The sequence below is a fragment of the Heterocephalus glaber genome, unplaced genomic scaffold, assembly GCF_053883595.1.
Source record: "Heterocephalus glaber isolate CG9 unplaced genomic scaffold, H.glaber_assembly_v1.0 deba00001610, whole genome shotgun sequence".
NCBI classification, from domain to species: Eukaryota; Metazoa; Chordata; class Mammalia; order Rodentia; family Bathyergidae; genus Heterocephalus; species Heterocephalus glaber.
In genome coordinates, this window is record NW_028258381.1 from 30,366,965 (window position 1) to 30,381,154 (window position 14,190).

At 35.8% G+C, this 14,190-nt stretch overlaps 1 protein-coding gene and 1 gene segment (V, D, J or C); both read left to right on the top strand.

Moving 5' to 3' along the window:
- LOC110348246 (uncharacterized) overlaps positions 1–14,190 on the top strand; it is a 143,795-nt gene that overhangs the window by 28,387 nt on the left and 101,218 nt on the right. The gene's annotated exons all lie outside the window — the stretch shown is intronic.
- Positions 1–14,190, top strand: part of LOC147822676 (T-cell receptor gamma chain C region C10.5-like) — a 29,252-nt gene that overhangs the window by 14,029 nt on the left and 1,033 nt on the right. The window contains 2 exon segments of the C gene segment in view: positions 9,819–10,148; positions 14,024–14,065. Coding sequence covers positions 9,819–10,148; positions 14,024–14,065 — 372 coding nt within the window.

A 14,190-nucleotide genomic window follows, 5' to 3' on the forward strand; every position in this document is an offset into this window, starting at 1 on the left:
TCTGAAATTTCAGTCCATGTTTGATAGGCTCAAACATAGGAACCACATGGTAGAAGGCCCTACCCATGGAGGAGAGCTGCTTACATCACAGCACTCAGAGGAAGCTGTGCCCTTCCAGAGCACACCTTCAGTGACCCACTTCTAATCAGGCTTCACCTCCTAACTGTGAGTCAGCTGTAGCAGTCCCATCATTCAACCACCTTCAAGAAACCTTGCCTCTGAGTACATGAAGCTCCTAAAGGATGATTTACACTACACATCTGCCCCTGGGCCTCAAAAGAACCATGCACGTCTCTTTTTACAAAATGCATTTAGTCTATCTCTAAGAGTCACCAAAGTCTTAACAATTTTAGCACTGCTGAAAAGCCCAATTCTAAAGTCTCTTCTGAGGCTCAACACAAAGTTTTAGCTATGAGTCCCTGTTTAAAAAAATAAGAAAGTCAAGCACTTTCAATATACAATGGCATGGGATAAACATTCCTATTCCAAAAGGGAGGAAGAGGGAGACACAAAGGAATAGGACCAAAATGATACCAGAACCAAGTAAATCATTAAATTCTGTTGCTCCATGTCCAGCACCCAGGGCAGGTTGTGACAAGATGAAAAACTCAAAAGGTTTGAGTGTCACTGCCTCTATGGAACTGCCTGCTGAAGCCTTCTTGGTTTCTCCTTTGGGTCCAACTCCACTCACTACCTGTGGCCTTAGCAGATGTCTATGTTCATGGCTTCTATAACTTCCTGAGGTCTCCAATGACCTTTTGGCTTCACTCTGTCAGGGGCACATTGCCTGACTTCCCAGATGTTCTTCTGATGTTTGAGGTGAAGCTTCCTGGGACTCCACTTACAGGCATTCTGCATGCCTGTAAAACCAACATCACATGGATAAAAGTCTACAACTACTTCCAGCCACAGCTAAGCCCACTTGAATCATGGCTGCAGAAATCTTCAAAGTGCCAAGATGGCTGAACTCTGGTAGACTCTTTCTAGTTGACCTTGTATGAATTGGACTTCCTAGAGCACTTTTCTGAAATGAAAGCTTTATAGCTTTGTATCCTGGAAGGGAGAGTTCTTGTTGATTTTTGCATTACTAGCAAGGCATTTTTCTTGTTGTCCTTATGCAAAGTACATGGCTTCTTTTATGCTAAACTTTTCAGCAACCAAGTTTTCCCTGGGTAAAACTTTATAGTCCTATCTTTATAGTTCTATCTTTATAGGAGTTTCCTTCATGAGGAAACTCAAAACCTTTTAAAAGGGAATTTTGCTCCTGTTTTTCACTGTAAGCTCACAGCAGCAAGCAATACCCACACTGTTCCCTGAACATTGGGCTGCCTTGAAATTTTCTCCACCAGATTAATTAGTCCAACTCCTTTAATCTCAGTCCCTTGCAATTCTCAGAAAATGAACACAATATAGATAAATTTTTTGCCAGAATATAACACACATGGTCTGGAGTCCAGCTGTTAATGGGGTCTTTGTTCTCAATGAAATCTCCTGAACCTAGTCTTTTCTCTGTGCATTTTTATCAACATTTTGATCTGAGCTCTGACCAGACTCTCCATGTAATTTAGCTTACAACATTCTAGAGTTTCTCTAACGGATATCTCTAAACATTTCCAAACCTTCACAGGAATCATTTCCAAAGACTTGTAAATCACACAGTCAGGTGACAGTCACAACAATGACCCATCTTCTCTGATTCCAAATTTTGTTGCTGGTGGGATTCAGTAGACAGCATTAGCAAATTAAAGGAGAGGATTATTTTGGCTCACTTCTCAGAAATTTCGGTCCCTGTTTGGTAGGCTCAAACATTGGTATCCATATTGAAAGGGCCTAGGCAGAAGAAAGTTACTCACATCATGGTGGTCAGGAGGCAAAGAGAGAAGAAAAGAGCCCAGGAGAGACATACATCCTTTCAGGTCATGCCTATAATGACCCACCTCTAACTAGGCACCACCTTCTAACATCAGGTCAATTGTAGGCCCCCATAATTTCCAAGTACCTTGCCTCTGACCACATGAGGTTCTTGAGGAACATTCTTGCTCTAAATTATAACAGTGATAAAAGATAATGAACCTTTTAAAAAATGCTCGACACTTCCCAGTCTAAACAAATTGTTTCATCTGAACCTCATGGGGTCCTGAGAAATGGAGTTTCATCATCCCCATCTCACAAATAAGGTAATGAAGTCTTTCAGGAGTGTGTGTACCCAAGGTCACCCCACCAGAAACAGAAGTACTGGAACCTGATCTTTCAGATTTTAAAAGATCTTTTTCTTTTCTCTCAGCCTCCTAAGATTATAATTTGACTTCTTTCATAAGAATCTTCTTAAAATTCTAATAAAGCTGTTAAGGTCCATTTCAGCTGCCACCCCGTGGGCTTCATTGTCACAGCAGCAAGATAGGTCCTAGGTTACCTTCTGGTGACTTATGGTGTCCACCTGTAAGACACATTTGTGTCCCTGAAATTGCTCCCCTGAGCAGCACCCCTCCCTTTCCACTCACAGGCTTATCTTCCTAAAGCACAGGGCTGAGCATGGTCCTATCCTCCCTATGGGCTTCAGTAACTCCTCTTTCTCTATTCTTTAGAAAACTTTTATTTGAAAACACTTTAAAAATTAAAATTCTCTACATGTTTATTTCATGAAAAATAATATACTGAATGAACAGGTTCAACACCATAAATTTTCTAGTCCAGTGGATAAGTTTACTCCATTTTGGTTTCACTGGGCATACAATGTTCTTAGACTTGTCCTTGCAAGAGAAGCAGGAGGTTCTGGGTTCATGAGCTATTTTTCTTTCTTAATTTGCATGACAGTTATTACTTATGAAAATCCATATGCAAATTAGCATGCCTAAAAAAAGATCATGGAAGTCAAATTGAATATGTGTTTATTAAACGCCCAACATAGAATTCCTAGGGTATTTCTACAGAATGACAGGTCATGTTGACACCATTCCGCTATATTTCATTTCTGTATTGGCATCAGTTCACCACATTTAGACTGAAGCTGAAAGACTGAAGGAGCTCTGGCAGCACTACTAAGTTGCATTTGTTAGTAATAGAACTCAGAGCTTCCTCAACTTCATGAGATGAGACAGCTGCAGAAATATGCACTGGAAAGGCGCCTCTGATGAACAGCATAAAATTACAATTCAATGTCCAGGAAACTGCAAGGGAATTTTCAGATCAAAAGGGACAGTCATTCAGCAATGATTAGTTTAAGAGGTGATTGTGAAGAATCTGTGTTCTGTCCCAGGACAATTCAATACTACTATCAATGGGAATTGTGTTACAAGAAGAACATAAATCAATCCAGACTTTCATACCTCCATTCATATGAATCCCAAAATACTCATAAATCTTACTGAACATACATTTTAAATACTAAGTATATGATTATTATGTTTATGTTTGAAAATTAAAGGATTGCTAACTAAACTATAATCTAGGGCTAAGAATTGGCTATATACATAAAAACCCTTTAAGGGAGGAAATTTAGAAGCTTCTGAAAAAGTCATGAGATAGATAAAATCAGACTTTCCCAGACACATGACACAAGAGAACAGATAAAACCCAAGCTTCCTGGACAGAGTGGGCTAAGTCCTTATGTGATCCTTTAATGTGATTTCATGTGAACATTGTCTTTAACTCCAAGGCAGCCAATTTACATGTTTCAATATAAATGCTGAATAAATATTTGCATAAATTAAAATGAGAGAAAAGGGAAGATTTTATAAATATTGACTAATGATTGGGGAATTAAAAGATGAACATAAAAGGAGATTTTTATAAAAACTTTCTGTGTAATGAGTAACCAGTGGCAATGAAATCGAAGTGTTTGGTCCTGACCCAGGCTCATTGTTACAGGTAAATTTTCTCTTAATTCTGCAGGATGAAGCAGGGAAGGGAGGCAGGAATGTGGGTGCCACGAGCTCTAGAAATAGCAAACAGGAAAAAATTCAGAAAAAAATCCACTAAACTTATCACTTGATCACAGAAGGATTAATTAATTATTTGATGATTTAGCCACAGGATGATTCATATCAAATTTAAATTATTTCTCTCTGTGATCATATTCAGGAATGACATAGCTGACATTCCTTTTTTAAAAAAATTCAGTTCAGATATTTTGTTTATTACTCATTATTCTTAAAGATGTAGTTTTGCCTGGATTGGGAAGAACATCTCACAAAGATGATTCTAGCCCACTGGATCTGCTAAGTCGGAAGTTTTCAGTGACTTTCGCAAAGTTGATAAAGCACTGAAAAAAATGGAAAGGATGGTTTTCTTGGTGGTTGAGATTGTATAAAGAAATGAAATAATTAACTGGAAAGCTGTTTTTTGCTCTTTTTTTCAGTGGACTCAATATAAATTATCACAATTGAATTAAATAATTGCACCACTGTCATAATTAATAAATTCCCTGTGAAGTGATTTTATTTTTGGTACTGGGGATCAAACTTGGGACCTTGTGCTTGCAAGACAGGTGCCAGAACCACTGAGCTAAATCCTCGGCCCTGTGAAGTGATTTTTTAAGAGTATATAGAACAGGGGAAAATTAAGCTTTGATTCTGGATATGACTTCTGGAGTTACCATTTTCTATGTACCCATATTTCAGCAAGTAAATTTGGATTCACTGATTAAATTACTCTATGAAAATGAAAAGAATTCTTGATGATCATAGAAAAACTGGGAAATACATAAGAATAAGTAAAAAATTAAGATGTATATTGAACTTATAATCACCATTTTCTTGTATTTCCATTCAGTCATTTTTTTAACCGATGAACATTTTTCTTTGTTTTGTAAGATTGGGATCATACCAGAAAAAGATTAAGAGAGCTGGCTTCATTTTACTTCACATGATTTCATGAACATTTTTCTCAAATGAAATTATACTTTTTTAATAGAGCAAGTTAAAAAAAACTACTGATTTCTTGTTAATCTATACCAGAAGATTTTGAGATTTATCTGTACTATATATGACAGTAATTAAATAATGTTAAGTATGGAGTTACCCATTACAATGGCTAGTACTTGGTGACATAAATCTTAATTTCCTTTTCAGAATTCAAATTACAACCCATAGAGATCTATACAAATTTAAGAATACTGACCATATAATCAATAGTTCATTTTAGAGCAAATGGTCAGTATTTTAAAAAATTCTTTTTGTCTCTGAGAGTAATAGAACTGGCTTCTAAAAATAATGAAAAGGTAATATGCATTTTCTCAAATACCATGTGCCTGAATGAAAAATAATTTATAATTTCCCATATCTATCTATTAAAATATATATTTTTTAATTTCCCAAGTTGGATATATAAATTTACAGATAAAACAGGTGTGTATTTATATTAAATTTTTACCAAGTTGAAAATTATATCAACACAAATAGCAGCTAAAAAATACCGCTATGTTTCATCCTTACATTTCATTAGAAAATGTGTCCACACTTCACCTACATCTTAAACATCTACCTTACTGCAACTTCCTAAGCTATCTCAGGTCAAGGTTGGGAACATTGTGTGTGGGTGCCACTGCATATTTCATCCCCCCAGACAATTTTTCACTTGCTAAAGGAAAGGAAAGCATTTTCCATTCATTATTATTCTATTCACATGTTAAGTGACTGCTGTAGAGACCTTAGTCTCAAGTAGTAATCACCAGATCCATATTAAACTTCTTTGCTTTTTTTCTTTTACCAGTGCAATTCCAAGACCAGTACTGAGTTTATTTTAGACTGATATTTTGACCAAGTCATATTTTTGGACCATATGACTGGAAAAGCATCTTTTCATTTGAAAGGCTACACACAGGCTGTGCCATAGGAAATTACAGTATCCTGAGGTATAATTTGGGGACAGAAAGTCTTATGTTCTTATTCTCCCACCCTGTGGGTCTGTTTAAATCCAACATGCCAGCATTTCTGTGATTTTATCACAGATATAGAGTTTGAAACATAACCTCTATCTCTTGCATCTTATTTGAGTTGTAGACCTTACAAACGATCAGATCCTGAGGCCAAAAGACAAACATGCTGGAATGAACAGACCAGGGATTATACATTTAAATTGCCTGTTTCCAAAGATCAAAAATAAAATCCAGAAGCACATTTAGGTTACTAAAGAAAAATAGAATATTGAGAAGTGAGAGGAAAAGAGAAGGAAAAGGCACATAATTATCTATAGGAAGCCCAGATGAAAATTTTACTCTGAAAGGTAAAAGAAAAACTACTGGAGTACATACTTATTATTATCTGATTAATAGAAGCATACTAAAATTTTCAAATATGGCACCTTTTCCATTATAAAGTTAGAAAAGGCTTTCAATGCTTAAGTCCTTCAGGAGGAAATTGCAGGGTAAAGTGGACACTGCCTTCAACTTCCATTTTTGGAAATGAGGGAAATGGCCCTTAAATCCACTGCACAATGCCAGCCTCAGTGCTGTGAGCCTCTAATACTTAATGTCATGCACAGATGGACCTCCGCACACAGGACTGGGCAGAAAGCATTTGGTGACCCAGATGGCTTTGAGGACCAGGTCTTCTGCCATTTCTCTAGTCATTCTGCTTGGAAGGGTCAGGCTGGGAGTTGCAATCTGGGCTTTAGCATGAACTTGTAGAAAACAGATTAGACTGGACAATCTGGGAAAAGTCTGGAATTCACATGTGTTGTGTTGCTGAGTGGAAAAAGAGCTATTTGTGTTGTCAGCACAAGTGAACCATCTCAACACACTGCTTCATGTGCAGGCCTGAGCCAGGCTCCCTTTGATTGTCTAACAGCAGCAGGTGAGACAGGTGGTGAGAGCCTTTAGAAGTTCAGAAGAGTGCAAGGCACGTTTCCTGTGATGATGGCTTTGGGAATTCCAGGCATATGAAAGCATAGTATATGCACATGGAGGACAGAGAAACAACTCTACCCAGGTAATTGCCGTTGGTTTATTGTATTCTCCAAATGCTAAATTTCTAAGAGTAAATTCAGGGCTTGGTTCTATGAGATTAAAATGTCATGCTGGAGCAGTCTGACTTTCAACCATGGAAATCACTCTTAAAATATATCGACAAGAGAATGAACTTTTATGAATATAATGTGCAACTGAACATTAATCTTATCTTTTACAACTTGCTTTTTAAATGAAAGTATGAAGCAGAGATATACAGTATCTTGCTATGTGCACTAAAAACAAGCTGTATGAAATTAAAATAATCACATTATTACTTATATTTATATCATGTTAAAAATATTAATTTTGTATGCTTAATGATTCTGTATGAAACTCAGAAATTTTACTACAACACGCAGAAATAATCAGGAATTTTTTTCCTTTCCGTCTTATTTGAGAAATCCAATTCTTTAATTTTCATAAGAAATTAACTATTGCATGATTATATGTACTTCAAATTAACCCAAAGAGAATATTGGCAAAACATTCAAATTTCAATTGGAAATCCAATTAGAAAGAATTCCACATTTATAATTTCAGGCATTACATTAAATATAAATTGATAACCAGTTAAGAGACACTTGCTAGGTCTTTATAAACAGATGATGCTGTACTTTATATTTTGGCATTCTGTTTGCAAGGAATTCTGGAACTGTGAAGAAAATATATATACATATATATATGTATATATATATACATACATATATATATGTATATATATATACATACACACAAACACACACACACACATATATATCAGTAGTTTAAAATGAAGAGAATGACCAAGCTCCATACACTAATAAGGTACATACTAATTAATTTTGGAAGTGACAGTGAGATTCAAAATATAGATATGCAGTTATGTGTGGATTCTCTGCTTAATAAGGTCAATTCATATTAAAACAACTATGAAATAAAAAACACATCTCTAGTGAATCCTTAGTGATGTTGAATTTCAAATGAAATATCAAAATAAAACATGCTTTTGGTGAACACTTTCTAAAGCAAAGCAAAATTTTGATAAACATATTACTTGATTAGATTAACATAAGAACAGTTCTGAAAATAAGTAAACTTTTTAATAGAAGGTGTGGCAGTGTTGCTATTTTGTTTCTGAACTCAAGACTTTGCAAATAATTTGGAAGTGCAACTTTATTTATTTATTTATTTATTTATTTATTTATTTTTTGTATTAAATTCTTTTATTGGTACATTGTAGGTATACAACACAATTACATTCCTCATTGGGAATTGTACCTTTATATAATGCATCTTGGTTCTTATTTCTTCCCCATTCCTAGCCCTCCCTTGACGCCCTCCACCCTTCCCTATTTACAAAGACTTTATTTCCATTTTTTCGATTTCTCAGCATTTTTTCCTTTCTCTTCTTTCCTTTCCCCTGTGCCTCCCACTACCCCTACCCCTTTGGACCTTTTCTTCCTATTTTACATTATTGATTATTCATTCTAATAATTGGTACATTTTAGGTATACAATATAATGACATTCATCATTGGAAATTTGCACCTTTACATAGTCTCTCTTGGTTCTTGTTTTTCACCTTTGCCCAGCCCTCCCTTCAACCCCTCCAGCCCTCCCTATTTACAAAGATTTTGTTCCTACTTTTCCATTTTCTCATATTAATCCCATTCCCTTCTATCCTTTCCCTTAGCCCTCCCACTTCCTTCCCCTTTGCCCCTTTTCTTCCTATTTCACATGACCTATTATACATTTAGTCTTTATTTACACTTTCAGTTTCTCATACCAGAGAAACTATTCAGTATTTACACAGGTGTGTCCTATTTATTTCACTTAAGAGTGTATTTACACATGTGTGTCCTATTTATTTCACTTAAGAGTATTGCCTCAATGTGCATCCACTTAGCTATAAATTTCTCATTTTTTATGGCTGAGTAATACTCCATTTTATAAAAAAACCCCACATTTTCTTTATCCAGTCTCCAGTTGCTGGGCATTTGGGCTGTTTCCAAGTTTTAGCTATTACAAACTGCGCTGCTATGAACATGGGTGCACATATAGGAAGTGCAACTTTAATTACTGCCAGATCCAAAATGCTGGAGTAGTTCAAATGAAAAAGTGAGATTTTGTATAATGATAGAGATTAACTAGGAGAACTTCAGGAACTTTAGAAATGGATGTGGGATCCACATTGAAGCTCAGAGGTCAACTGGATAGACTGTAACTACACATGAGAGTAGATACCCATTAAAAGAAGTCAGTGCATATTATTACTAAAAAAATCAAAATCTTCCTCCTGACATTTACAGCTATGAGAAGTAAGATATTTAGGGTGCATTCTGGTGCAGAGTGAGTTGCACAGAATTGCAGACAGAGCATGAGAACATGAGTTACTTGGCCAGAAAGCCCAAATGACAAAGGACGGGAAAGAGAAGCACTTTAGAAGGAACCTCAGATTCTCTCTGTAGAGATTATGAAGTGACCTGGTCTCCTCCCTTTCCTCTGACATATACTATGAAAACACAATCCATTCCATTGTGGGAAAAAAGAGGATGGTGTAAAAAAAATGAATGGGTTCATGAATATTGGAAACCTGGGTTTTAAAGTTCATAGTCATACCCCATCTTGACATGTGGAGAAAGGACAAAGGCAAGGTGTTTGTTGTAGTCTATGCTATTTAATAGTGCTTATTTTGGCAATTTGTTTAACTTATTGATCTTCTTTTCTTGTCTATAAAGTAGGAAAAATAATCAGTGTCATGAAACAGATGGTAGATGACAGGCCAATGGCAGCTTATCTTCCTATTACTGTGAACTAGGTACAGTACTCACAAACCACACAGGGCTTGTGTTTTTGTAATAATTCTCTTCACTGATGTTGCATTTCCTCCACAGATAAAGTGTTTGATGACAACATTTCCCCCAAGCCCTTTATGTTTCTTCCTTCAGTGGCTGAAACAAATATCTACGAGGCTGGGACATATCTTTTTCTCCTGGAGAAATTTTTCCCTGAAGATGTTAAGGTGTTCTGGAAGGAAAAAGATAATGATGGGATTCTGGTATCCTGGCAGGGAGATACAGTGAAGATTTATGACACCTACATGAAATTTAGCTGGTTAACTGTGACTGGAGACTCAGTGACTAAAGAGCACAAATTTATTGTCAAACATGAGAATAATAAAGGAAGAGCTGATCAGGAGATTGTCTTTCCTCCAATAAAGGAAGGTATGTGTATATAAATGTAATTACAACTTTCCAGAAAACTTATTTGAAAGGGAGTATCACCTATCAAGTATTAATGAAAACAAATATATGAAGTGAGATCACAAAATACAGTGAAAGTTTAAATTTCAATAAAATTATTACATTAAAAGACACATTACCATTAATCCCCCTCAAACACACTTACCTCATAGTTCTTGTCTCTTTCTAAAGCAAGCCTGGAAATCCTGAGTGTCTAGCTGCACAATCATGGCTGCCTGGATGTTGTGATTCAAAACATTAACTTTTCGTGGTCACTTTGACTCTGGGGACAAGCCAGAAGTACCATGTTGCCAGATCTAGTAAATAAGGTGGATGAAAATACATGGTAGTGCTTTTGTAAGCCTATCTTTCCATTGGATGGCACTTGGCAGGAGCATTCACCATATTTTTGATCATAAATCTTAATGATACTCACGAAAGAAGACTTCCAGACCTGCTTCAGAAAGTGGCAAGAATGATGGGTTAAGTGTGTTCAAAGTGAGAGGGAGTATTTTAAGAGGGATTAATGTCAATATATCTTTTACTGTAATTTTTTTTCTTTAAACACACACTATATTTTTTGATCAGCCCAGGTAAATCTTTCCTAAATATCATTAAATTTAATTGTAGCAGGATTATTCTATATTTTTGAGCCCTATAACAATTATAAAAACTTTTGTGTGATCTTAATATTTTGGTATTGAAACTGAGACTGAGAAAGCTTATGTGTACTTTTCTTTTTGTGTTCTCCAAAGCCTCTACCATTAATTATTCTATGGGACAGTATCAGAGAATTTATGCTACTCCTAGAATTGTTATATGGACTGAGTGAAACAATGGACATGAAAACATGTAACTTACTACATGTTAAATGCTAAAAGGAGTTTCCACATTTGATGACTTTCCTTGACTTTTATGCGTGAGAACAATTAGGCATCTTTCAGGAATTTTCAGCTCGACAAACAATGCCACCCACTTCAATATTGCTATGGATGAAGTTTATTCTACAAACAATAACAAAATAGTGCTCAGACAAAAGAGCCTAATCCCAGGTCAACAAAATATAGAACAACTTTTGCTGCTGCAGTTTTAGGTGGCCTTGCGTTTTTCCAATTTTTAATTATGTGTCACTATTGGTAAAATTTCATAATTTAAGCACAGGTGAGGCTAACGTATATGAACCTCTTTCCCTTCTCCATGATGCATGTATTTCTTGCCCTTGCTAAATGCAGAAGCACAAATATTTCCTGTACCACCGGCCTACGCTAGACCTGGTAATGTGGGTGAATAGTCTAGGAGAGTCTAGTTAGTTAGTGTCCCATGGTGGGTGTGGGAGTGAAGAGTGGATACTCTCTTCCTAATTACTTAAGGTTGTGCATGATTCAGCCCCATATCCAGAAGGAATCTGTCTGACACAGTGAGGTGCATGTCTACACAGTTAGAGGGCTGGATATGCAGAGGACCTGGCAGTGGGTGTCAACTCCCAAGTGTTAAAGACTAATACAGTGGCTCCATAGGGGCTTTGAGAAAGAATCATTGTGTTATACTTTTCCCTGTGGTTGGGGGAGTCCTGAACCTGTGGGGCTCACAAACAAATTAAAGTGTGTATGACCTTTGCTGTGAACCATCCAGACTTCTAAGGTGCAATTTTATCCACTGGGATCCTTTGTTTTCACAGTGATCAGTGAGGTCTCAACAGTTGTCTGGCTTTCCCTGGGGCTATGAGGAAGGACAAATAAAATAATGTCGGTGAAATTTTTGGTTTTCAAAAATATAGCATGAATGCATTATTTATATAGATTTGTTTTAATTATGCTACTACATATTTTTAATATTTTCTAAAACAAACTAAAGTAAGATAACAAGAAGAGTCCCTATTTTTTATTTCTTTTGCTCAGAAGCTGAGGGAGAAAGTATGCAAAGTGCAAGGTTAACATAAGCAATGTGCCTGAGTGTCCAATTATTCTTAGACATTTTCTTGTGATCAGGGGAAAATAAAATGTATAGTAAGTTCTATGACAATTATCATACTGGAGTGACGTTCTAATTGTATAATGATTTACTTGGCTCTAAATTCTAAATCATAGATCTTATGTGGGCTTCTCAGGGCAACAAAGCTGAGGCCACTTCTGCTGGTGTCCTCCAATGGGTCTTTCTAATGCTGCTTCCTAAATTTTTTATAAAAGCTAAAATAAACTAATGGAAAGACAAATCCACGAAGTGATAGTGAAGGAAAATAATATTGAAAAAAAATAAAACTAATCGAGTTCAAGTTTGTAATCAGTCTTAAGAGAGAGAATTTAGGCATATAGGTTTTATTTTCAGGAACTGTATTTTTTTTACCTCAAGTAATGCCTGGTGATAAGGGATTTTCATTTATCTTTTACCGAATAGCATCGTCAGAAGGAAGAAAGAGACATTTATGAACTACTAAAGTCAATTTATGAAGATACTTCGATATCCAAACATGAGCATATTAACATTTTCACTCTGAGACTTATCCAAAGAACCTGGGCTTCCAGTCCATTTCTTATTCCACAAGCAATAAAAGATCTCCATGAATATGTGAAAGGGCAGAGAAGAATTATGTCCATAAAGAGAATAAAACTTCCAGCAAAAAAAAATAAACCAAAACAACCATTGTGATTCTGGTTTCTCTGTCGGCTTTTAAAAGATTTTCATCTTTGTGTGGCTATTTACTTTTTTCTTTTTAACTACAGATTAAAAACAGCTCTCATCTCGATATTTATTCAGAGAACTAGAAAGGTGACCTGGGTTATCCTAGCCCTGAAAAAACTGCACTAAAATGCTCAGCTCCTGTAATAAAAAGACCCATTGGCTAAGAATAATTAAGATGCTAGAAGAGAAGTTTTTTTTTAGTGTCCACACTAGTGATTTTATGTTGTTTCCCTATGATTATTTTCTCTATATTTTTGTAGATTATTTTTATATAGGACACTCTACATATGCCCCGTGTCCTTTAATCCTCCACAACATCTTTTGAAGGTTGTCTGTGCTGTTCACTGCTATGACTCTTGGCAAATTATCTATACTCATCAAACTTTATTTCCTCCTTCATAACATGGGGCTATCCATAGTACAGCTTATTTATGTTGAACTAGGAAATTAAACAAAATAATGCAGGTGCAGCATTAAACACAGTGTCTGGTGTAGCCACGATCACTGAATAGGCATTAGTTTTCATTAATATAAACGTTGTCATGTCCACAAATTCCTGATCTCCCCCACATCATGTGCATGAGTCAGGACAATGCTGATGTGTATGACTTGCAAAGGTCTGGCTCTTTCTTCTGCTTAGATGATAAATTTCTTTGTATTAAACTCCTTTAAAAATGCCCACTCTAGGATAGAATTGTTGCATTCTAGATACTTATAAAGTAACCAATTTTGTTCATTTTTCCATTAAAAATGCATTTGTGGATTACTTTCTTTGGGCCATACAATGTGTCAGGAGTTATCAATGCAGAGGAAAACTAGGTTTTCTTGAACTTTACATTCTAGTTTTAATAAAAATAATGTGTCCAGGACGGGGGATTTAGCTCAGTGGTTCTGCAGCCTGCCTCACAAGCACAAGGACCCAAGTTTGATTCCCGGTACCAAAAAAAGAAAAACAAAAACAAAAACGTGTCCTTCATGAACTTCAATATCTATAATATATGGATGATATCTACTGAAATTCATGGAGTGAGAAAAATTACTTTTGGAATTGTGAGGATCATATTTTTAATGATTGTCACTATCAATAGATAATGTACATATGTAAATATGTTTACATACACATACTTTCAAACGAAAGGGAATGATAATTGACGAGTATTTGCTCTGATTTTTTCTAGTCACAAATTATGACCCAGAAGCTTGCTTGAAAAGTGAAAATGGTAAGATTTATGTCATGTGATTCCATTTCTTTCTTCCTGATCATCTTAACTTTGAAATTCCCTGGCTTAAAGTAAAATAATCAGAATGTCCATATATTCCAGAATAGACTTTTAAATTAATCCAC